The sequence below is a fragment of the Nylanderia fulva genome, unplaced genomic scaffold, assembly GCF_048542155.1.
Source record: "Nylanderia fulva isolate GAGA-0341 unplaced genomic scaffold, ASM4854215v1 Scaffold191, whole genome shotgun sequence".
NCBI lineage: Eukaryota > Metazoa > Arthropoda > Insecta > Hymenoptera > Formicidae > Nylanderia > Nylanderia fulva.
The window spans coordinates 74926-102269 of record NW_028190173.1 but is presented as its reverse complement, the minus strand read 5'-3'; the positions used below and the strand labels follow the sequence as shown (position 1 = coordinate 102269).

The 27344-nt window shown below is 24.9% G+C and overlaps 1 protein-coding gene across 1 annotated transcript in view; it reads left to right on the top strand.

The window, feature by feature from the left end:
• The first annotated feature begins 613 nt into the window (after positions 1 to 613).
• The window catches only part of LOC114938881 (short-chain dehydrogenase/reductase family 16C member 6-like), a 67182-nt gene continuing 40451 nt past the window's right edge, over positions 614 to 27344 (top strand). Inside the window, exons 1-2 of the mRNA XM_085481857.1 lie at positions 614 to 803; positions 6362 to 6808. Of these exons, the coding sequence (XP_085337983.1) occupies positions 6580 to 6808 (229 nt within the window). The 5' untranslated portion in view covers positions 614 to 803; positions 6362 to 6579. The remainder of the gene's footprint in view (positions 804 to 6361; positions 6809 to 27344) is intronic.

Below are 27344 nucleotides of genomic sequence, written 5' to 3'. Positions count from 1 at the left end.
TAGTACCATTTAAGAAATTGAAGTTGACCTTTACATGACCTTCAAATAACTTTTCAAGGTCAAATCAATGGCACCATCTTATGTTCCGCTCAAAACCATATAATTTTTGTCTAAAACGTTTTTCTCTAAAATGCTAGTTTTTGAAAAAAAAAGGGATGTACAGGTTGTCTGGGACACCATGTATAATCATCTCTCTAATATCTCTTTTATTTTATCACTATTAAGAATATATATATATATTCTTTTATTTATAATAAAAGAATATATTAATAAAAATTTTATTGATAATAAAAGAATAAAATAAACGCTGTACAATAAACACATTTTTAAGATTATAATAAAAAAAATTAATGTTATAGCGCAATTTATATATATATTAAAAATGTGTTTATTGTACAGCGTTTATTTTATTCTTTTATTATCAATAAAATAAAATTTTATTAACATTGATACAAACATAAAAAAAGATTATTTTTTCGTGCATTATTTTGTAGCTTCTTGTGTACAGCAATACAATAGTGACGTGCGCGTCCACACGCTGAATCTTGAAAGTACACATAATACACATACATGCATACGATTTACAACGAGATACGTTCTCACTGGTTCGGCGATCAGAAGTGAAGGCGCAACCGAAGCAACACGTTCCATTTAGTATACCAACGACCGTAGTGCCGGAAGGACTCGCTACCTTTACGTCTGATATCGTGTAAATACAGATGTACGGTCGCGCGTGAATTAATAAAAATTTTGCAGCTTTTACGCTTCTATTTATGTAAACGTGGTCTTGCATACGTCAACAGGTAAGAATATGTGCCATTAGAATTATATTTTGACTTTAAATCGATAATTTTGGATTTAATCTACATTTTTTTACATAATTTTATATTTTTATGTTAAATTATTGTAATTTTTTATTATTATTATTGTAATTTTTATTTTCAATAAGGAAAAGATAATAAGTATTGTTTTATCCAGATGAAGTTAGTTTTATAATTAAAAATTAAATACAACTTTAAATATTTTGATTATTTAATAATATGTTAAAAGTTTTAATTTATTTTTGCATTTTGCAAAATATTTTAAAAATATAATATATTCCTTTTAGATAATTTGATATAATGCTCTATTAGTGAAATATATATTTAATGATTAATGATATATATTTAATTAAACTTTAAAGTTGAAATTCTCTATGAAACTATTAAAAAAATTAATTTTAAGTAAAAGGTAAAAAATTTTGTAAAAAAGATATTATTCTAAACGCTATATGTATAATAAATAATGAACAATAAAATAGTATTGAAAAAGTAGTGCAAAGTTGAGCAAAAAACAAATAAAAAATTATTATATTATACATTATATCATCATTATTATAAATATTTTTTGTATTGTATAATATAATATCAAATTCAATTTCTGAACACAATCTGAACGACAATTTGTATAAAAATATTTACATTTTTTGTGTATATGTTTTTTTTATAATCTGAAGTTTCTTGATAATTACCTATATAATATATATCTATATCTTGACATCGTTTATTTTAATAACAGTTTGCACAGAATATAATTTGAAACTTTTATAATTGCAAATATTTTATATTTGCAAATTAAAATTAAAAAATTCAATTGTATATCTTTAAAAAATATGATGTAGGATTATATGTAGGATTATAAAATATGATATAATAGATTATAATTTCACAAACAAAAATTATCTTTATCAATGTAGAAATGATCTTATTTTTGTCATGTGATCCATTATTTCGCATAGATTTTTATTTGTTGAATATGAATTTGGTGTCTTTTGCGTATTGCATTACATTTTTGAAACAAATTAAGATTATAAATATAGATAAAATAACTATTGTGTCAATTTTTATTTCAATTTAGAATAAAAAAAATATAAAATCTATAGCACATGCGCGCGCGCGCGCGCGCACACGCACACACACGCAACACACACGCGCGCACGCACGCACGCACATAAAAAATGTCCCATTTTAAAAGATCCATACAAATATCTCAGAAACTTTGCGTGATATTAAAAAATGTTTCAAGTAAAAGTTATTTGATGTTGAGAAGTTCGTTTAATGATGATCTTTATTTAAATAATTTCAATGTTAACTTAATTTTTTAAATAAAATATATCGATTTCTTGCAATATTTGACATAAATGTTATCACAACAAAATCTTTACAGAAGAAAAAAACACGTTAAGTATACATATAAAAAAATTCGACATTATATGCAAATATACTTTTGTAAAAATTGTTCTGAATTTGAAAACAAGATGTAAAATATACAGAACTTTAACTTAAACACTTAAATATTTCGAAAAATATGAAATATACGGAAAAATGTTTTAAACAAAAGTTAATTAGTTTGAAGGGGGACATAAGATGACGCCATTGATTTGACCTTGAATAATCATTTAAAGGTCACGTAAAATTCACTTTCAATTTCTTTATCATAAACCCCTATTTTTATTACATATTTTGTACCTTATCTCAAAAACTTTTTAAAACACTTTAAAACAAATATAATAAACGAGGATGGAGAATCTATTGCTACAAGAGCCAATACAGCAAATTTGCCAAGATGAGGAACTATCTCAAATCGAGATTTTCTAAGCTCCTTTTTCCTCCTAACAAACTTCCTAAATTTCCTAAAATTAATGTAGACGAGAAAAATATATCGGTCCGAAAAAGTCGGCTGAATCGGAAATCGAACCCGAGACCTTCCGCTTGCCGGGCGACTGCTCTTCCAGCTGAGCTATTCAGACACCTTAACAAATATAATAAAGTATATTTTTTTAAAGTATTTTTCAAGTTATAAAGTTTAAAAATAATAATTTTTTTACAAAATGTAAGATATCTTGTAAAATAATCAGTTTTTGGTAATCTTACCTTAATACTTTTATGCGCAGTATAATAAAATCAATCAATTGGTATAAAAACAAAAAAGTCTAAAAGAAATTAATTTTCAACATGCAGTTGCATACTTTTTTTTAAAAGAAACTGTGTTTTCTTTACATCAATTTATTGGTCTCACTATTCCGTGTATAAAAATATTAAAAAATGATTACCGAAAACTGAATATATTATAAGATATTTTACATTCTATGTCAAAAAATTGTTAACTTCAAACTTTATAACTCGAAAAATACATAAAGGAAATGTACTTTATTTAGTGTTTTGGAAAGCTCTTGAAATAAGCTACAAGAATATGCGATAAAAAATGGAGGTTCATAAAAAATAAATTAAAAGTGACCTTTACGTGATCTTCAAATGACTATTCAAGGTCAAATTAATGGTACTACCTTATGTTCCCCTTTAAACCAAACAACTTTTGTTGCAAACATTTTTCCGTATCCTTCATATTTTTTAAAATATTTGAGTGTCTAATAATAAGCTAGATTGGGACAACCTGTATTTATAGCAATATGAAATTCAAAAATAAATATAAAATCAATACTCGGCTAAGTATAAATAGTTTATTAATTTTGTAGATTATTATCTGATCTAATATAAAATATATCAAAGAATTAACTTTGTATTTTTAAGAATGATCATGTGCATAGTCAAAACGATTTAGAATGCATTGAAATAATTAAAATGACAAATAAAAACTTTGCGTGTCCAGGTCGAGGCATTAAAATAACATAAATTTTCCAATAAGATTGCTTGCAAATTAATCTATAAAATTGATTTGTAGAGTAAGATTTCTGTTTTTTGTTTAAAAATATTCCACATTAAACGAATATAGTTATGCTATTCTTCTTTAATATTTGAATATTTCAAACTTTATTGTCTATTAATTGATAGGTAATATATTCTTGTAATATATTCTTAAAATAAATTAAAAAATTTTAATTAATTAGTTCATATTATTTTTTACGTTTTTTGCTATATTATGTTATATTAAGACAATGTACTTTTAATTAATTTTGTTCATATTTATTTTATTTATACAAATATTTATTACATAAAGAATAATGCTGAAAAAGGACCATTTGCCTGTAAGGGAAATGTATCAAATTGGTATATTTTTGTTTTTGGACCTACTCGAAAATAAAGCTTAAGGGGATGCTGGAGTGACTTGAGAAGTCAGTTGTTTTTTTTTCTTTCTTATCGACAAAATATGAGGTTAAATAAACTATAAATCTATTTATTGGCTATACGGATTTTTTTTTACCTAAAATTAGAACGCTTCGCCATTTGTTAATATTAATACTTTAATTTGTACAGAAGAAAGATTTATCAATCTGTATAGTCTCATATTTCTTGATTACAGAATTATGAATTCTTATTCTGTCACACACACACACACACACACACACACACACACACACACACGCACGCACGCACGCACGCATATATATATATATATATATATATAATGTCTTGTTTTTAAATGAATTAAATATATATATATATATATATATATATATATATATTAGAATTATTTAAATAAAAATAAGCTAAAGGACATAGCAAAATACTGAATAGGTGCGGAATCTTTTCGAAACAGACCTGACATCACTGTAGTATCATGTCACACTATTCAGTAGAATTGCAATCACATGACGAAAGTAGCAATATGTCTATATTCAAGACATCGTATTAGTATACCGTTTAAACAAATAAAATAAAATTAACAAATACTGAACAGCAAACAGTAAATCGTTTTTTAACGCGGAAGAAATATACAAATCCATCGTCTCATAAGTAAGATGAATGAAAAGTGCATATTTTTGTCGCGCATCAACGTTAACTACTTCTCTAGAAACTATTTACTCCAGTCTTTGACGAAACATTTGTATTTCTCACATCTTCCGCAATTAAAAGACAAATTACCATTTGCTGTTCAACGTTTGTTATAATTTCATTTTGACTGTTTGGACGATATACTAGCACGATAGATATAAAGAAAAGGCATAGTTGTAAAGAAAAAGTATGCAATTTGTAATTAATAGTTACACATATTCAATCTAAATTTTTTCAAAATTTTAATATGACGCTTTTAATATACGCTTTTTTAGTAAACAAAAATGATGTACAAAATAAGATATATGTACATATACAATACTCTCCACAAGTTTGAAAACACCTACATTTTACAGTTAAACAATTGCATGCAGCGATCTGTCATAAATAAAAATGTTATTTAAATATTTAAGATTTCTTCATATAAAAAATCTGCTTATATTGCTTATACAATTATTTAACTGTAACTAGCCAAAATGTTTATCAAAATTTCACTATTTCATCTTTTTAAATTGCATAATATACTGAACTTTTATATACGTAACAGATAAAAAATAAAATGTTTATTGATTCAATCGAAGAAGTTATATAAGGCGTTTAAATCATATTACTATTAATAATATAGATCATGTTAATATTTAAATATAATTATATAAAAAAATAAAAACGTAGATATTATAATGATTGCAACGTGTCATACTTCGGACAAACAAAGAGACATCTATATACACGTGTAAAAAAACATTTCAGCAACATCAAAATGCATTCGAGTAATTTATCAGTTATCAGCAAACATAAAATTGAATTCGATTACGATTTTGACTGGACTTCGCCTGTTATTTTGCACAGTGAAAAACACGTAAAAAAAAGAGAAATCGCTGAAATGTTTTTTATTAAGAAAAATAATAACGCTATTAATTTACAAAAGGATACCGACAATCTAAGTAATATCTACGACAAAATAATAAAGGTCATTTAGTCTCTCATAACTCGTCTAAGAGTCTTGACGTGTTGTCAAACCGACACTATGTTCGTTCTTGATATCTTAAAATTATAATTTTATTTTTATTTTCACAAGTATGTTTTGCTTCTTTTTATTATTTTGTAATATTGTTAAGTGAAATGATTTTTTTTATTGTATTAATCTCTGTACTGTATTTTTTCTTTATGTATATCTAGATTACTTGATAAGGACTCAAAGAAGAGTCGAAACGTTGTGATTTAATAAATAATATTTGCCAGTACGGTCGAGAGAAGAGTCTTACCTTTTTTTATAATTATATAATTTAAATATAAATGTTACATACATTAATCTTTCTTTAATAATATATTAAAAATACTTTTACACTATATAAAATATAATTATAAAATATAAAAAATATCAAACAATAAATTTTTACTATAAACTATATGTATAAGAAGATAAAGATAATAATCAATAATTGAGTCAGATATCGCTTGTTTTTTGTTTATTTTAGAAAAACATTATGTATTATACGGATATAAATGACAGAATAATTTAACTATTTTTGTAAGTTGAGAAACAAAAATATTATTATAAAGATATATATTATGTTTTTATGTTTCAGAGTTGTGCTTCAGATGGTGCTATTTAGAGAATCGGCATGGTTGTTAACCTTCACTTCGTGAACTTTTAGTTGATTTATATTAACGTTAAACCGTCATAGTTCAAGAAATGACAGGCTGAGTGTTCAATCTTTTACAGAAAAACCGTGTACAAAGTTCAATAAGCAAAAGCTATCAAGTCAGATTTATACAACACACGCGCATAAAATACAATATCACTATGACGTATTTACATTCAATCGGGGAAGTAATTGGCTTCATAGTATTATCTATTATTGCAATAATAGAGGGTATTATTAGATCATTTATTCCCAAAAAGTACAAAATGAAAAACATAGATGGCGAAATTGCTCTCGTGACAGGAGGTGGTGGTGGATTAGGGAGGCTTCTCTCCCTCAGGCTGGCCAATTTGGGTGCCATTGTCATCGTTTGGGATATAAATAAAAGTGGTGAGATTAAAAATTAAATTAGTAAATCAAAAAAATTAAGAAATTTTTAATATCTAGTTAATATTATGCAAAATCAAATTTTTTATGCATTTGATATGTCGTGTACAATGAAAAAATTACATAAAATCAAAAGTATTTATAACACTAGTAGTAAAACAAAAAACTATAGCATAATCCGATCTTATATCCCATTCAATCAATGAAACGGCCGCGTAACATCTCAAGATCGTGCTTGATGATTTTAAATATAACATAAGACTATGTATACCGGTCTGTATACATATATTTATATAAAATTATATATTTTTTACTTGGTTCTTAATTTCAAAAAGAAATATACCTGTTAAATGTAAGAATTAAATAATTTTTTACAAATAATGTAGTTTTGTTTAACCACAGTTTACAAATTTATGTAATTTAATAGTTATAAGCTAGATTAGAAATATTTAAAAACAGTTCAATGAAAAACATTTAATTATGCAAACGTCATGATGTAAATATTATTATTTAATTCGAGAAGATTTGGTTCTAAATTATATAAAATTAAAATGTTTTTACTTATAATAATAATTATTATAAGTAAAACATATATATATATATATATATATATATCTATATATAAATATATATATATATATATATATTTATATATATTTATAGGTAATGTACATACATCTGCATGTGTGTGTTTGTGTTGTGAGTTAGTTAATCTTAGAATTTTTTATGCTTAAATTTTTAACAAAAAAGTTAATGTTATTTATTATTACATGTTTACATAGATTTATTGTTTAATAGCTTTTAATAACCTCTTGCAAAAAATCTAATGACGTCAAATCGAAAGAACATGCAAGTTACAGAGATTTCACGATTAATGTTTTGATCGAAATAATGAATATTCAAATATTGAAAAAGCACTCTATTAATTTATAATAATTTTATTGAATTTGAAAAAAGATATCCGATAGCGAGACGCAACCGCGTTTGCTGATAATATCCTACATTTAAATTATTTTGATATCTTTATTCATTGAACAAATCGTTCGCGGGTATATCTTTATTGGAATCTTTTATTTTGTAAATTGCAATAAGCAGCTATATTGTATACAGGGTGCCTCATTTTAAATTAAACTTTCAAATATCTTGAAAAATATGAAGAATACGCAAAAACCTTTCGAATAAAAGTTGTTTAATTCGAAGATATAAGATGGTGCCATTGATTTGACCTTAAAAAGTCACTTAAAGGTCACGTAAAGGTCAACTTTAATTTCTTTAATGGAACCACCTATTTTCATTGCATATTCTTGTAACTTATTTCAAGAGCTTTCCAAAACCCTATAATAAAGTGTTTTTTCATGAAGTACTTTTCAAGTTATAAAGGTATGAAATTTACAATTTTTTGGCATAAAATGTAAAATATCTTGTAACATATTCAGTTTTTGGTAATCATACCTTAATAGTTTATGCACCGAATAATGAGATCGTAGTTACCTTAGAAAGAAAACACATAGTTACCATAAAAAATATGTTGCAAATTACATACATCTTTTTCAAGGCAATTAAATATCTATATGTTTTCTCTACACTAATTGATTCCTCTCATATATATATATATATATATATATATATATATTAAATACCTATGTTTTCTTTATACTAATTATAATATATATATATATATATATATATATATATGAGAGAACTCAGTTAGTGTAAAAAAAACATATAGATATTTAATTTCTTTGAAAAATATATATATACCATATATATATATACATAGACACAGGGTGTCCCATTTTAACTTAGACACTCAAATATCTCGAAAAATATAAAGAATATGAAATATAAGATATATATATATATATATATATGTGTGTGTGTGTGTGTGTGTGTATGTGTTTTTACACTAATTGATTCTTCTCATTATTTGATTTTCATTACATAAAAGTATTGAGGGAAAATTGTCGAAAAATATTTTAATATTTTATGAGATATTTATTCGTAGTTTATGTAAAATTTATGTCACATTAAAGTCACAAAATATTTGGTTTATTCACATTTTGCAAAAGAAATTCATTTATATAAAAAATTATAGTGATTATAAAATTCTCTTTAAAAAATTAAGCATTAACTAAAACATTTTTCTCTTAAAAGCTCTGAAATATTCCAATCCCAGTCAGAAATGTATAGTTGTTGTGATCGAATTAACGTCGAAAACCAATGTTGAAATAAAGTTGAAATTTTGATCGAATTGAAATGGTAAAAAATTTTGACGAATTTTCGACTATCATTTCGACATAATTTCAACGTTGAATTAACCAATTTTTTCATATATAATTAGACAAAATTGGTTATATTTAATTATACAAAATTATATGTATCAAATTTGTTTATATATAAATATATATGATTACATATTATTATACAAAATAAAATAATGCTTCCAAGCAATTACCCATTTAAATATTGATCATGATCAAGCATTGCTTAACTTCAATGATCGTACAAGAACTTTACTTCTTAATCAAACTTTATTTAATTATTAGTTTTTAATAATTTTCTATCGTTTTTCTCGTCAATAGTTAAATAGATGAAACATTTTTTTTCAATACTGTATCTCACAATCAATTTTTAAAACATTGGAAAGAGAAAAAAGTAATATTTAGTGCAACTAATTCAACTATAAAAAACAGACCATGCAATTATATTATTAATATATGTATAATAACCACTTGGCTAACTTTATATAATTATAATTAATTTAGATAATCTCACACTATATAAAATATTCAAAAATCATAAGTCGATATTGCACAAAAATCAAAAATCTTATTCAATTATTGGACTCAAACGGGCGCTCATTGCATCAACCGCTGAAAGGTGTCGAATCAACATTGAATTGACGTTAAACTTCTGACTAAATATCGACTCAACCAGTTGTCAACCATATCGACGTTGAATCAATTTTGAATCAAGGTTACATTTCTGATTGGGATGGATTGATTAAAATGATCCTGTATCTATGTATAGATCTGTTTGTGCTGACTGCACTCTTGCACTAGTTCAGAGATTGTTTTTTTCCTTCCAATGTCGAGCAAAAAAGACAACCTCTGAACTAGTGCAAGAGTGCAGTCAGCACAAACAGACCTAAATATAATATATATTAGACATATGAAGATCTATAATATATATTACACGCACGCACGTACGCGACACGCACACACAAGTGAGATTTATTTACTTCTTGGTTTCAAATGAAAGAAACGTGTGCCCTATGCACAAATAATCAGTTTCAACGAATATACATATAGTATAATATATCTATGATGCATATAATATTAGCAAAGTAGTGTAGATACGATTTTTTGCCATGTGCATTTTTGTAAATATATTGTTTTTTTATTTTGAATTAATTTTGAAGTTTTCATAAACAAAAAGAATGTACATTAATTTTACTTCAAACTCGACAAGAAAGCTATGGAAATTTATGAAGTATGTACCTTAAAAATAAACATTTACAATAATTTGATACATACTCTTTGTTTGTTAAAATCTATTATTTCAAATATTTTGCTTCAAACTTGATAAAGGATTGCAAAAGTCAATAAAATGCTTAACAAATATTTAGGAAAACTTAATGCATACTTTATTCGTAAAAATCTGCCATTTTAAAGCCATTTCCAAATCGTAAATGATATATGTGATGTACTTACATGAAAATGCATGTAAAAAAAACCTGTGATCACATTACCTCGCCAGGCGACATACGACAGCATCATAGTATGTATGCAGCTTTCTCTAACAGCAAATGCCGATTACATGCCGGTTTGAGTTGTGCACTACCAGTCAGGAATTTTTGGATTGCACTTCGTACAGTTGTACTCTCGAAGCACTTTATTATTGTACATAATGCCTTATCTACACCTAAGGACGATCCTACTTGTGGTTTATATCAGTGAGTAGTATAGATGATCAAAAACCATACTGAAATTGGTTTTCAATCGTAAATTATTTCGGTTGATACGATTAAAAATAGGAACAAAAAATTAAAAAGTTGAAATACTCATTTTTAATTTTTTGCTCTTATTTTTTTATCAATTCTCTATTTTTTCTGAATTTGAATACTAAATTCGAAATCAGCGATCCCGGAAACGTTAAAAAAAACAGTTTCGTTCACACTTTGACTACTTTTGATCTTGTCAAACGCGAGATCAAAATGTACGCGCATTGAGTCAAGAAAACTTAGGCTATACGACTTCACGGTATTGCCGGTTTTTTTTGCTTTATAGCATTAAAGTGTAAGGTTCAAGTTTTAGTTTGCGCCCACGTAAAGTATTTTATCACGTTTTGTTTCTTTGTGACAGAGGTTCAAAAAGTGTTAGAGGTTTTTCTGACTTTTGAATCCCGTTTTTTTTTCAAAAACGTAACGTGAGGAAACATTTCAGATTCGTAATCTATGGTAAAAATCTTATTAAAATGACCTGCCGTTTTTTTTATGACAAAAGAAAGTACGACTCTCATAGCCAATTTATTTCCTAATATATATTTACATTTTTTATTAGATGTTTATATTCAAGGACAAGCATTAAGTTTTATTCAAAGACAAGAATTGAGATACGATTTAGAAAACCATTAGGTACTAGCCTCCCAGCAAACACCGATATATAATTGTTACATTGCTATAATAAAAAGGAATATAACAGGTAATATAACTTGTACGTTACATGTAACATTTATGTTAGTTGTAATTTCCCACTCATAGATGTAACATTTTAATATAACATATATTATATTGTAGTTATATTATAATTATATACCAAATAGCACATTGATGTATTGATAAGTCAGTGCTATCTTGGGATATAATGACAATATAACTACAATGTAATATATGTAATATTAAAAATGTTACATCTATGAGTGGGAAATTACAACTAACATAAATGTTACATGTAACATGCTTAAGTATATAACATTTATATACTGTGTTTGTGCTGGGCTATTTTGTATAATATATATCCTCGCAATAGAAGATAATTCAATAAAATCAAAACTACATGAGTTTGGTAAAGAAAGAATAATACACATACACTTATGTAACTATCATAAGAGTCTTTTGTTGTCGCAATAATTTTACGATACTAGAATAGATTCATTATTCCATGTTTCTCAGAATGCTCAATAAAATTTGAAATATTAAAAGTTATAAAAATCTATTAAATAATAAATTTCATATAATGTTATAATAAATTGAAATAATATTATATTTAGATATATTGTAAAATGATTCAATATTGTTACTTCGTTACTAATAATGTAGCTTAAAATAAAAAATCATTTCACGTATGTGCGTGCGCATAATGACAAAATTGTATAAATGAAGGTCACGAAATTGAAAACATCAGAAAGAACATTGATGATTAATAAAAACCAAACGGTAAAAATGTGATGGAAGGTCTCATCATAAACGCGAGGCCAATTGAGCCTCTAAAATTCATGGTCACATGGAGAAACGTGGATAGACCATTAATGTCAGTTAAAATGCTATCAAATTATAACTTGTACAATTATTAACGTACAAATATGTTTTTGAAAATATACACTGAAAATAAATATCTTAAAAGGAACCGAGGATTGAAATTTATTGAAATGCATGGTTTTTCTCATACTTAAAAAAAGAAAAAAAAATCAACAAACAATATACATAGAAGAGAATCCAGTTTCAATAATCTTGATCTTGATATATGCTGCCAAGGTTATCTCCTCGAGTAAAAAATTTTGGCTGTTGTTTTTTAATTATTTTTCAAAAATTATTGATAAATTATAGCATGTTGCGCAAGCAAAATAATGATTAAATATACATATGATTAAATAATGATTAATTATACATATAGATTTTATCTTTTTTTATCTGTCTTTATCTTTTTTTTTACTTGATTAGTTTTTTAACGATTAGTTCAAGATGATTAAATGAATAACATAATAACATAATAACAAAATAAATATTATATTTAATTTATGAAACTCGCGATTAAATATTTATATTTTTTATAAAAATTAAATTCTGATTTTCGTCTCGAATAAAAATAAATGCCCCATACGTATTTTGTTGTCATAAATGGAACATATATCTATTCAAAAGTATATCTTGAGAATATGTAAGATATAATATACTACAAAAGATATAGAAATTTCATTTTCATTTTTATATACAAATACATATATCCACAGTACATTCAATATAAGTATAAAATATTCAAATAAAATTTCATGTGCTGTGAGTGATATAAAAAAATTTATAATTGTATATTTCCATGAATTTTGCAGCTTTTGCATGTGAGCTGCAAATTATATTAATTAATATATTTATATTAATTAGAAGTATATTTTATAAATAATTTATATATTTATAACAATATTAATAAATAAGTAATAATCCCAAAAAATTATAATTTAATCCAAAATCTATTTTTTGAATTTTAATTACATATTTACTTGAAATAAACAGGACTGAACGCGGATGTTTGTGCGTAAGATAACGAAAATTAATTTTTTGCTATGCCTTAGAATTATACACGGGACACGAAATTTGCTTGTTACGTTGCTAAGATTTTATTTAGGAATAAATCTTAATTCGAGATTTAATTCTTATGTTCCTCTTTTTTAACCCCCTTAAAAGCTGTAGGCAAGAAAAATATCAATCAAAATTTAATTATTCGTTTAATTATTTAATTGAACATTTTTAATTATTTATTTGAACATTTCCATCCTTTCTTAGGATCATCTTTAGCAAATCCGGATAAAATAATTATTCTCCTTCGATTTTTCTTGATGTTTATGGCATTCATTGTTGATAAATCTTCTATTGGTATTTAATAGTTAAGAAATGAAGAAACTATTTCGAAATAATCAGGCATTAAAGTTCATGCGGACTGAGGAAATAATATTCATAAAAAATTACCTTTTTAAAAAAAAGGCGCCAAGGTGTAAAGATGTTATATAAAAAAACAGTGATATTTTTAAATTATTGTAAAAAAACTGCTCTACAAAAAATGTTAATTAAAAAATTCTACAAAATAATTATGATATTAAAAAATTGCGCCAAATAAATAATTTGTTTTATAAAAACTGTATTTGTCTTATATTATTTTAAATATTTAGAAAAGTTACTATTTAGTTAACAGCTAAATATAAATGTGTATTAATTTTGCAGAATGTTATCTGATCTGATATAAAATTTATCACAGAATCAGCTTTGTATTTTTAAGAATGTTCTCATCTGCATAGTAAAAACGATTTAAATCCGGCACTGAAAGGATTAAAATGACGAACAAAAATTTGGCACGCCTGTGTCGGAATATTAAAAATTAAATCTAACATGCAAATTTACATCATTTTGATGCCCCGACCCGGATACGCCAAGTTTTTTTGGACGTTATTTTAATCTTTTCAATGCCAGGTCTAAATCGTTTTGACTATGCAGATGATAACATCAGTCTTAAAAATACATCATTGTGATTCTGTGATACATTTTATATCAGATCAGATAATGATATGTAAAATGAATACAAATTTATATGTGGTTGAGTAGCTTTTTTTTAAATATTAAAAATAATAAAACAAATTTTTACATTAATTTTGATTTAGTTGACGCAATTTTTCGATATAATAATTATTTTGTAGAATTTTTTAACTGAGTTTTTTTGTAGAAGTTTTTTACAATAATTTATAAAAATACTGTTTTTTTATTTAACACCTTTACTTGGCAACTTTTTTACTTTTTTTAAAAAAGATAATCTTGTTTATTAATATCATTCCTTTTTATAATATATATATGTATATATATATATATATATATATATATATATATGGTATATATATATATATATATATTAAATACATTTACAAAAATGTAATTAACTTTAAACAAATTCCACATAAAATTATTATTAGTAGTAATTATTAATAATAATACCTAATATAATAACAAGAATTATTAATTATTGTTAATATTTATAATTATTAATAATTATTTTTACTAATAAAAAAATTAAAATTTGTTTATACATTTTTAATATAAAAATATTCAAATAAATCTAAATCGTAAGAAGGCGTGAAGAGCTAAACGCGGATGTTGCTATGAAAACAAATCGTGCGCAAGGCACATATTGCTCTTGGTGTATTCACCAAGCCTTTGAAAATTGAAATAATCTCTCACTTGAAATATTCAAAATATTCAAAATATAAAATTTACATACTACATCCAGTCTATTCAGAATACATATACAAAAAATAATTAATTTTAATAAAGTTTCAAATAAAATTTATCTTTTAAATCTTGTAAATAAAATTATTTACCTTTAAATAAAAAAAAACAAAAGGTAATTAAGAACAAGGAAAAGATAAAACAAGAACAATATAAAACATATATTCCCGCTTCAGCGACTTTTCGGATCTATATTTTTCTCACCTATTTTTCTCCATATGTAAGTTCGAGATTAATTTATATATGGAACTTAGTAATCTCAAACCAAGAAATACAGTTCCGAAGAATTAATTGTTCGCGCTTGGGCTCTATTGGCCGATTTAAAATCCATATATTATTATTATTAATAATATAAAACATGACTGAATAATATAAGATAAAATATCTATGAAAGGAAAAAAATATAATTAGAAATATAAAAAAATTTTATTAAAATAAATAAATACTAGATAAGCTTAATTAGGGAATATATATTCAAAATACATTTATTAAAAAAATTTACTTATAAATAAATAATTAACAAATGGTAATAATTCAATCGACCAATTCTGGCAAATAAGTAAATTTATTGAATTTTCACAACGTTTCGGCCGTGGGTTACAGCCCTTATCAAGTGCTATGTTCTTAAATCAAAGTAAATCACAACTTTTTTAAAAAGCAAAAATTTGATCTTAGAATATGACATCATATAATAACATGATAGTATAAAACAAAATAACTATCATAGTTATTTCGTTTTATACTATCATGTTATTATATGATGTCATATTCCAAGATCAAATTTTTGCTTTTTAAAAAAGTTGTGATTTACTTTGATTTAAGAACATAGCACTTGATAAGGGCCGAAACGTTGTAAAAATTCAATATATTTACTTATTTGCCAGAGTTGATCGATTGAATTATTACCATTTTTTAATTATTATCTGGTGACTTCATAGTTTTATATCATTAAATAATTAACGTTATAATTAAATAAATTACATTAATTAAACAATATTGTCTAAGCTTTATGCAAAATTGACACTGTATCTGATATTTGAAATATATATATACAAAAAGTAATTAATATTTAAAAAATTCAAATAAAATTTATGTTTACCTTATAAATAAAATAATTTACCTTTTAGCAAAAGGAACGGAAAGTAATCAGGAATAGGGAAAGGATCAGCAGCAGGATAAAACAAGTTTGAATAATATAAAATAAAATATCTATAAAGGAAAAATATTATTACAAATATAAAAGAATATTATTAAAAAATGTATAAATTCTAGATAAACTTATTATATAATTATTATACATTCGGAATAAATTACTATAAAAAAATAATTAACTTTAAATATGAATTCTTATAAATTCATATTTATCAAAAGCGCAATTACAATAATGAATTATAAGACAGTGGGACATGAGAAATGATGAGTCAGAAAAATGATGAAACAGTAAAATGGACAGAAAATGAGATGGAGAAATGATAAAATAAATATAATTTAAAAATTTAATTTTTATAATACAAATCTCTTCTGACGCACAAGTACATACATTCTCATCATTACACATATCATAGTGAAATGGGGGAGAAATAGAAAAAAACGATGAGATGGAAAGACGATGAAACAGTGAAGCAGATAAGAATAAATAAGACGGAAAAAACGATTATTAAAATATATATAATAATATCTAAAATACATCAATAATAATTAAAAAAGGTCGACCAAACTAGCAATAATTTATTATGATGTTTTATATAAATACTACGTTTCGACTGTCATTGCGGTCCTTCTCAAATATATCTACGAAAATTAACACAAAAAGCAATAATTTAATTTTTGTGGATATACTTGAGAAGGAGCGCAATGACGGTCGGAACGTCATATTTATATTAAATATCGTAATAAATTATTGCCAGTTTGGTCGACCTTTTTTAATTATTTTTTACTCTGGTGACCTTTAATTTATTATTTATTTAAAATACATATCTCTTCTGACGCACGAGTATGTTAACCCTTATTACATTCATCACACAAAACACAAGTTGTATATAACTGTAAAAAAATCTATATCTGTCAAAAGCACCGCTATACGGCAGACTCGTGAAATGGACTTTTCCGGAGACGATCAAGGAGAAAAAGACGTTTCTTAATTCAAAAATTTCTGTTTTTGCATAATATCTCTAATTATAGACGTAAGAGCAAAAATAAAAATAATTTTCGTTATATAATTAAGACTCAAGCTATCCAATAAGACCATTAAGAACTTGATTGGTTCAGTTGATATATGAGATATGATGACTTAGCACATGATGCGTCTCGCTGCTCTTGGACTTGGCGCGAGACACTTTACCGTGTTTTTTGATAAAACTTACAATTACATAGAAAATAAACGTATATAGATAAGAAAAAAGAGATTTACCAAGCAAACAGATGAGACAATGTACAAAGATCAAAAAATACGCATGCCATAACGTCATGAATGGCATAATGACACAACGATATAATAACAAAATGTTTTATATGAATAGACAAGAACGTCATCAGCATATGTATACATATAGTGGAAAGAAAAAGAAGTGCGTTTTTAAATTTGCGCTAAAATCTCTACAATTATTACATACATGTGTATAGATAGTTTATATATATTATTCTGTCGGTTGATACTACTTGTGTGTGTATCATTTAATAACATCCTAATTAAAATAGCCTCTACTCAAGACTATTTCCACTTTTAGTGTTTTTTTCCAATCAAATTTATTCGTTAATCTATGATTCCAGAGTAATCTCATAAATAATCGAGTAATCATAGAGTGCTGCAAGATGTCTTAATAATATGATTAAAATGTTCATTAATTGTTTTTTACTGATTCAGACTAATACAGCAAATAAGAATCATGCAATGAGCAGCCGCTATTTAGTAGTATCACATTGCAGCTAATTATTATCTATGTTTTATCTGTTTATACATTTTGTCATTAATCTTTGTACATCAGTGACATTATGATGTATATGTATCTTGAACTCTCTTATTGTTTCATTTATAATCATTTGATGAGATTCTTCTTTACCTATACATGTGTTTTTAAATTTTTATATCCCGCTTCCATATATTCCATATTACGGTGTGCGTCATTTCAGACTAATTTTTTATTTATTAACAGCTATTGCTGAGAGAAGTTTACCTTATCGTTATGCACGAGACGAAACGAGACGAGATTTCTGCGATCTCAATCTTGATTTCAAAAAATCTCAAATATATAATATCGATCTCGAATTTCGAGAATCTTAAATATATAATCTCGATCTCGATCTTGACGATCTCGACATCTCAACGAGATTGATGATACAATAAATAATTTGAGTATAAATAAATATAAATATAAATATAAATTTATATATATATATATATATATATATATATATATATAAAGTGTCAAACAGGCAATAAGAGCCAAATCGCGGATGACAGTGCGTTATCCCAACGAAACTAAATTTTTTTCGTTAGAATTAAAAACCTGTGCACAAGGCACCAAATTTTACTTGGTCACGGCCAAAATTTAAAATTGGAATAATCTCTACTAGAGATTTAATTCCATACATCTCCTGTTCCTCCCTAAAGAATAAATATAAATGTTAAAATTTTAGCAGAAAGATATGTATATTACTGTATACTATATGGATACTACTGTATACTATATATGTATATTTGGTTCCTATCTTAACTTTTCTTAAAAGACTTAAAGATATAGCGCATCTCTGCTGTATATATAGACCAAAAAATTGGCACTGGCAATCAGAAGAAGAGAGGTACCGACATTGCCGACAGAGATGTAGACCGCAATTGTTAATATTTATATTTATATTTTTATTATTTATATTTATATGTTTTTATTATATTATATTATTATATTATTATATTAATTATATTATATTATATTTGATGAGAAATTGCATCGGACGTCTTATGGTAAATTTAAGCCTCTGAATAGAATTTGCTTAACAGCGAATAGACATGTGAATACAGTAGATTTTTCCATTTCTAAACACGTTCAAAGTCTCAATTTCTGTTGTTATGAAATATTAAACTACAATCTAATTCTACACTATATTTCTGTTTGTGCGTTCTATGTACTTCTCTCTACTGTCTGTTGAATACTATTATATGGAATCATCTATGTACCACAAAGGGTTTTACTCCCGTTTATACTATGAATAAATTAAATTAAATTAAATTAAATTAAATTAAATTATCAATATTTTGTCCAAATCTCGACGAAAATTTTAAAAACTAAATGGGCAAGTGATTGCTCTTATTTTAAAAAATTTAAGAAAGGAAAACAGGTAGGCTTTCGAAGCAAAGCGAAGATTATAGATCGCAAGAGTTTTTTATTACTAATACGTTTATCACGAGCGTTTTATTCCACTTTTTTGAACCATTCTCAGCGCGAAAAATTTACAAAAAAAAACAATTTAGATCATATCGACAAAGAGTATACAAAATTACGAAAAACATGTCAACATTGTGATAACAGCGTAAAGTTATAAAATAAAAAATTTTTCAGAATATATTGAAAGTAAAAGTATAGATAAAAAGAATTTTAAATAATCTTGATCTCGTCAAAATCTTGATATGCTGAATCTCGATATCGATCTCGAATGTTACAAGTAATCTCAATCTTGAATCTTGTTTTGATTTTGAGACGAGATCGAGATTTATTTCTTCTTGTGCGCACCTCTACTTATCATAAAAACAAAACGTTAAGAACAAATGAAAATTGAGAAACAGAAATAGTTGTTTTACCTGGATTTATACATATATTGAAGATATTGGAAAAAAATGATCAAAGAAAGAACCAAAATATTCAAATTAAAGGATATATTAAAACAATTATTTTTCGTGTTTATTTCATGTTTTTGTATTTCTTGTTTACGTTGCTCGGTTGTTATTTATTAGAGAGAGGCCACATCCTTTTTTATATTTAACATAATAGAAAACATCGCCCAATTTATAGTTATATAAGCGCAGAGCAAGAAGAGACATCCTAATGTTATCTAATAATCGTGGAATATTGGACTCATGCGGATTAATCAATCTTTTTTTATTAATTTTTTATTAATTATTGCACAAGGATCACAAATCAATAAAAAACTCAATTTAATCCAATTCAATTTACTTCCTACTCAACTGCTCTATCTATACTAATAAAAATAATATTCTTTGAGAAGAATTTTGTAAGGCGTTATATATGTATGAATAAATATAATGGAGTGATTAAAAATAAAATTTAATACAAAAAACTTGGCACTGTTACTTATACAATCAGTGTATAAAACTTTATTTGTTTTCATAGTAGCGCTATGTTTTAAAAAAATTTTTTACTTTTATAATAATTTTTTAATTGTGTCATTTATATTATAATCATTTATGGTATCATATACGCTTTGAACAATTTTTTAAAGAGAATATATAGCTGATTAATTATATAATTATATAATAGATGAATATTTAAATATATATAAATAAAAATTTATATTGCATTTTGTTAAATAGAATAATTTTAATATTAAAATATATATATATATATATATATATATATATAATAAAAATAATAATAAAAGGTATTCAAAGTTTATGGTATGTTATAAATTATTTATATTCTCAATTAGCGCAATTTCCTGATATCATTAATTTTGTAAAAAGTAAAATAGAGAATACTTATAAGTACTGGCGTTCGTAAGATTTATATTAGAATTATTTTAAAATAGAGAGATTTAACTAATAATAATTTAATTAATAAAATATACATTGAAAAATCGTGAGATAATTTTTAGGCTATTTTTAAGATATTTTTGAGTAGATTTTTGAAACAATTTTTTGAACGTATATATGAATTCTTGTTTTGTTTATGTTTTACTATTTTTGAAAAAAAATTTTTAATAACGAATGAATTATATAATAAACATTTTTTTGTTAATGCAATATTTAAAAAATACAAAAAATTGATCTGTGAAGTAACTATTGATTACAAAATTTAAATAAAAGTCAATAAAAATGTAAAATATTTATCTATAAATAATTATCTATAAATTAATCTATAAATCTATATATATAAATATTTATAGAGGTATCACTTCTGCGAACCTTTGTATTTATTTGACATTTTGTAAGTAATTTTATATATCTTTTTTAATTGCTTTGTTTCCTAATTTATTAAGATTATTAATTTCTAAAAATTCCCACAACATAATTGTATCCATTTGTTCAGTCGACAAATCTTGGAAACATATAATATTTTATCAAAAAATGTTGACTTGATAAGCAATTCAACCAATATATTCTTCACAAACGACGAATTTTTGTTAATAATTGATCACGTAAACTTATTGTCCAGTGACCAATTATTTGACTTATTTACAATTGTTTTTGTGCGTTTTATAATATTCGTGATTTACAATTCTTATTTCACAATTAAAATGTTTTATAATTGCGACATGACATCCGTTATTATTTGCGATTTGTTAATATATTTTATTACCGTCCGTTTTATAACATCTATTCTAATATTTACATATCACAATTCTTTGTCCCACATTTGATAGGAATATGGACTTTACCGATTTTATTTGTGCATTTTTATATGGTCTTTATTTTGTATATTATTTTTGTGATTTTTTTTGATTGTGATTTATTTTGTAGATCATTATTTATTTTATTATTATTGTATTGAAAAAGACTGTAGTACAGTCGAAACGTTTGCAGTTTTTTAATGTTTATAAGTACAAAATAAATAATATCCTAAGATTTATTGCTCGTTTAGTTGGCCTAAAAATAATTTTATTTTTAAATAATTTTTTAATTTATACGAGTCTTCCAATTTTTTATTTTAATTTATTTACTATAATATATTCATAATTTATAAAATACAAAAACTATAATGCATATATTTTACAATATAAAAAATATAAAAAAACTCAGCAACCGGTTATACACCAATATGCACATGTGCATACGCGTGTCTATCGATTATCATATAGATTTTGATATTGCCATAAATTAATTTTTAATCATTTTATGGCAATATCAAAATCTATATAGCCGAATCTATATGATAATTGATTGACACGCGTATCCACATATGCATATTGGTGTATAACCGGTTGCTAATTTTATATTTTTTATATTGTAAAAATATATGCATTATAATTTTTATATTTACGAGTATAAATTATGAATATTATAATATATACATATATATATATATATAATAAAAAATGGTTTATTAATTTGACTGACACAATCCTTCCAATGTTACTAACTTATTACAATTTAGGAGTAAATTCGGCCTGCCGTTTAATAATGATAAAAAGTTGGCCATACACGAGTTTATCAAGGATATGGAAGGAAATTCCACCAGTTACAACATCAAAAATTTAAAAACACTGCGCAACAATTTGGTTCCACAACTTTCCAACTTTTTACATGGCAAAACTAAATTTAATTCAATTCATGATGAATTGATTTGTATGCATAAATACACAAGGAAATTTTGCCATAATAATCCTGATATTCTCTTTACAAGGGCCGATAAGGGTAATGTAACACAGTCGCGATGACAAAAAAATATTACACGGATAAGATAGAAGGCTTACTTGATGACAATAGCACCTATTCTATCATAAAAAAGAATCCATCCTCTAGAATAGAAAAGGAACTAAACAATACTCTTAAAAAATGGCAAAAAAAAGAGTACATTTCCAATAAAGAATATTTTTCACTACGTTCCAGCGACTCCCTTCTTCCAAAATGTTATGGTCTCCCAAAAATACACAAGGAGAATACTCCATTTAGAATTATTGTGTCATCAATTAATACCACGCTATACTCGATTGCCACATTTCTACATAAAATTATATCAAATGGTATTCTTACGGTAAAAAGCAATGTAAATAACAGTTTTGAATTATATAGCAAGCTAGCGGGTAAAAAAAATTAGTACGGAAGATATTCTAATATTATTAGACGTGGTTTCACTCTTCACTAACATTCCGATAGATCTTGCAATTGAAAGTGTGAACAATAGATGGAATGATATTAACACACATACATTAATTCCAAAAAATGAATTCATTTCTATGGTTAAATTTATACTGTCGTCAACATATTTTACATTTAATGACATTGTTTACAAACAAGTTTATGGCACGCCTATGGGTTTCCCGTTATCGTCAATAATTGCTAATATTGTTATGCAAGATCTGGAAGAATCGATTATTAACACATTCGATTTTAATATCGGAATGTATTATAGATATGTAGATGACATTATTATGGTGGCACCAAAGAATAAGATAGATGGTATATAGAATAAGTTTAATAGTTACCATCAACGACTACAATTTACGGTTGAATACGAAATTAATAGAAGCATAAATTTTTTAGATTTAAACATTAAGATCATCGACAACGTCATACACTTAGACTGGTTTCAAAAAAAGACTTGTTCAAGCAGAGTACTATCTTTCTTATCGAATCACCCCATGTGCCACAAAATAGGAGTGATTTATAATCTGATCGATAGAGCATTGTTATTATCTCATCTCCCATATATCACAAGAAAAATCTAGAACTGTGTATTGAAACATTGTTGGACAACGGTTATCCTATTCATTTAATTTTTAAAGAAATTAATAGGAGAATAAAAGTAGTAAACAATTTGCAGTTTAACAACAATAGAACAAAAGAAATTATAGAGGGAAATAATAAAAAAAAATTTTTTGTCATCCCCTATATTAATAACATCTCGGAAACAATGGCATCGACAATTAAAAAATCAGATTTTAGAGTAGGGTACCGTTGTCTTAATAATCTTAACAAATTTATCAGAGTCCATAAGGACAAAAATGCGCATAATAGCAATAATAATGTCGTCTACAAAATTAATTGTAAAGACTGTGAAGCTTCATACGTTGGGCAAACCAAAAGAAAATTACGTACTAGACTAAAGGAGCATCTAAATAACATTAAATTTGATTCTTCTAAGCATTCGGTGGTCTCGGAACATATTGTTGATAAAAAACATGCTTTTGATTAGGATAACGTCAAAATACTTGATATTGAATCTAACTATATATAACTATTATAAAAGACTTATCTCGAAGATGATACACATAAAGGAACAAAAGCATGGTATAAATAATAATACAGATCCTGAATTGCTCAACAACGCTTATTTTGACATTCTAGAAAAAATAGGAAATCTTTAAACTTATTAAAATGTTTATATTTTGCGACTTAAAAACCTATATATTCAACTTTTCAAATAACTCGACATCAGTCAAGTACTAAGTTCAACAACAATTAGAGGCATGGTCATCTCAATTTATTCGGAGACAATTGTAAGCAACATTGATAAATTATTTTAATTCGACTTTTGCATCTAATTGGGATTGTTCGTGTTGAACTATTTTTAATAATTTAAATTTATTGTTAGCGTATTTCGCCTTTTAATTTTGACATAATTATTTAATTTATTTTGACATTGTATTGCGACTTTTTATTAGAATTTTTATTTATATTTATTTATTTATTATAATGTTTATTGCGCACTGAAGAAGACTGAGTACAGTTCGAAACGTTTGTAATTGGTTTTTTTAAATTAAAGTTTTTCCAAGATTTATAATAATTTTTTATTTGCTTGTTACACATGGCCTCGTAATATTTAATAAGTTATCATTGTATGTATATATTATATATATAGTCATATATATATATATATATAATATATATATATATATATATATATGGCTCATTCCACGTCAAATCGGCCACCCCTCCGCCTAAAATTGTATTAAAGTAAATTTAACTTTCAAGGTACCAAAATTTAGCTTAAAGCATCTAGTTTTTTATGCCGTGTGGCAATTTTGAAAAATGTTAAATAATGACCTTGGTTTTGTCAGTTATAAAATGTTAAATAATGACCTTGGTTTTGTCAATTATATATAAAATGGTATGTATTTTCTTATTCAAATCTTTATTATTTTCTTACAAATGAGGTACAACAGTCATTTTTAATGTAATTTGATCCGCTGAATCCGAATCTGAAGTCAGAAAAACAAAATTTCTATTTTTGCAAATAAATAATTAGTTATTGATATTTGCTTCTAAAAAATAAAATTAATGTTATTATTTGTAAAAATGCTTTTTTCTCTTCTTAATACGACATTTCTGTGCTAGAATATTAACTAATTATCGTATTCTACACAATTGCACATTTGGCAGTATCAATTATATTTTTAATATTTTATGAAGAAGCTTTCTGCGTTTATATCAGATTAATGTTGTTTGTAGATTATTTTTCAAAGCCCATATTACTTTTCCTTTTCTGAATTTTTTAAGTTTAAACTTTTAAAATTAAAAAAATTTTAGTTAAGCTTTTAAATTTTTTAATTTTAAATTTTAAAGTTTTAAAGTTTTTTAAATTAAATTTAAAAAATTTTTATTATTTAAAATGTAAAATTTGAGGTTGAAAAATAATTTACAGATAATATTTATCTTGTATAAACGCAGAAAACTTTCTCATAAAATATTAAAAATATTGTTGATACTGCCAAATTTGCAATTGTGCAGAACAATAATTATAGTTAATATTCTAGCACAGAAATGTCGTAGAAAAAAGAGAAAAAAGCATTTTTAAAAATAATAACATTAAATTTATTTTTTAGAAGTAAATATCAATAATAACTAATTATTTATTTGCAAAAATATATATATTGTTTTTCTGACTTCAGATTCGGATTCAGTGGATCAAATTACATTAAAAATGATTTTTATTCTTTATTTGTAAGAAAATAAACATTTGAATAAGAAAATACATATCATTTTTTATATAACTGACAAAACTAAATCATTATTTAACATGTTTCAAAATCTCTACACGACATAAAAAACTAGATGCTTTAAGCTAAATTTTGGTACCTTGGAAGTTAAAATTTCAATACAATTTTAGGCAGGGGATGGCCGATTTGACGTAGAATAATCCATATACATATATGTTATACATTATTACCTATACAATATAAATTAATAATTAGTTACAATATTTTTAATGTAATTTGATCCACTGAATCCGAATTTAAAGTCAGAAAAACAAAATATATATTTTTACAAATAAAGAATTAGTTATTATTGATATTTACTTCTAAAAAATAATTCTTAAAAATGTAAGACTTGTAAATATAATTGTGTTAGTATATAAAAAATATTTTAATAGAGTACTTTAGAGGATAATGATACAATCTGAAAAATCTAATAAAAAACTCTTAAAATTATAATAATTTTAAAATTCTAAGTAATTTATATTTTTTTAATGTTAATTTATGTTAATCATTAACATTGCATAAAAAAATTTGTTCTCAACTCCAGTCCATGTATACATATGTCTATGTTCTGGTCAAAGCCCATTGAGCGAACGTTTCTAGGATTAGCTGGATAATGTGCGGAACAACCCAGCGTTTTGGTCAAAGCCCGAAATAGTTTTGTGTTTCAGCTTTTAACTGGTATGTTTTTGTCAATCCTAGAAATAATTAATATTGACTGGTTAAAATTAAAAACTAAAAAATATCACTATGGACTTTGACAAGTCAATAAATGTAACTTAATTCGTACTGTTAAAAAATAATATTATATATATAACATATATATATATATATATATATATATATAAATTTTTAATTAATATTCTTATTATTAACATAACGTTTTTAATCGAGTTTCTAATTTATAAAATTTGGGAGGCTTTATAAAATGTAATTGTATAAATGTAATAAAAAGTGTAATTCTAATTGTGCAAATGCAAAAGATCAAATATATTATGCAATTCTAAATGTCATAAATCGACTGATAACCAGAATAAGTGATTCACTTATTGTTTATGATATATCGATAATTATTTCTTTTTAATTTTTTAAACAGTATATTATATACTATTATATTTCAATCATTACTATTTTAATCTTTTAATCAAGAGACACAGTAGTGTCTCGCGCCCAGTTACCGGCATCGCCGAACGAGGCACACCGTGTATCTTAACGCGAGTCGGACGATTGAGTCTATTATAAATTTCGATAGTTCAATAACGGCTGAAGCAATCGAATTTATATTAGACTTAATCGATAGATTGAGTTCGAATTATATAATGAAAGGGTCTTTATTTCTGCCCTATGTGATTTGTAAGCAGAGATATAATAATGCAAAGTCTAAATATGAAAAATTTCTTTTAAGAA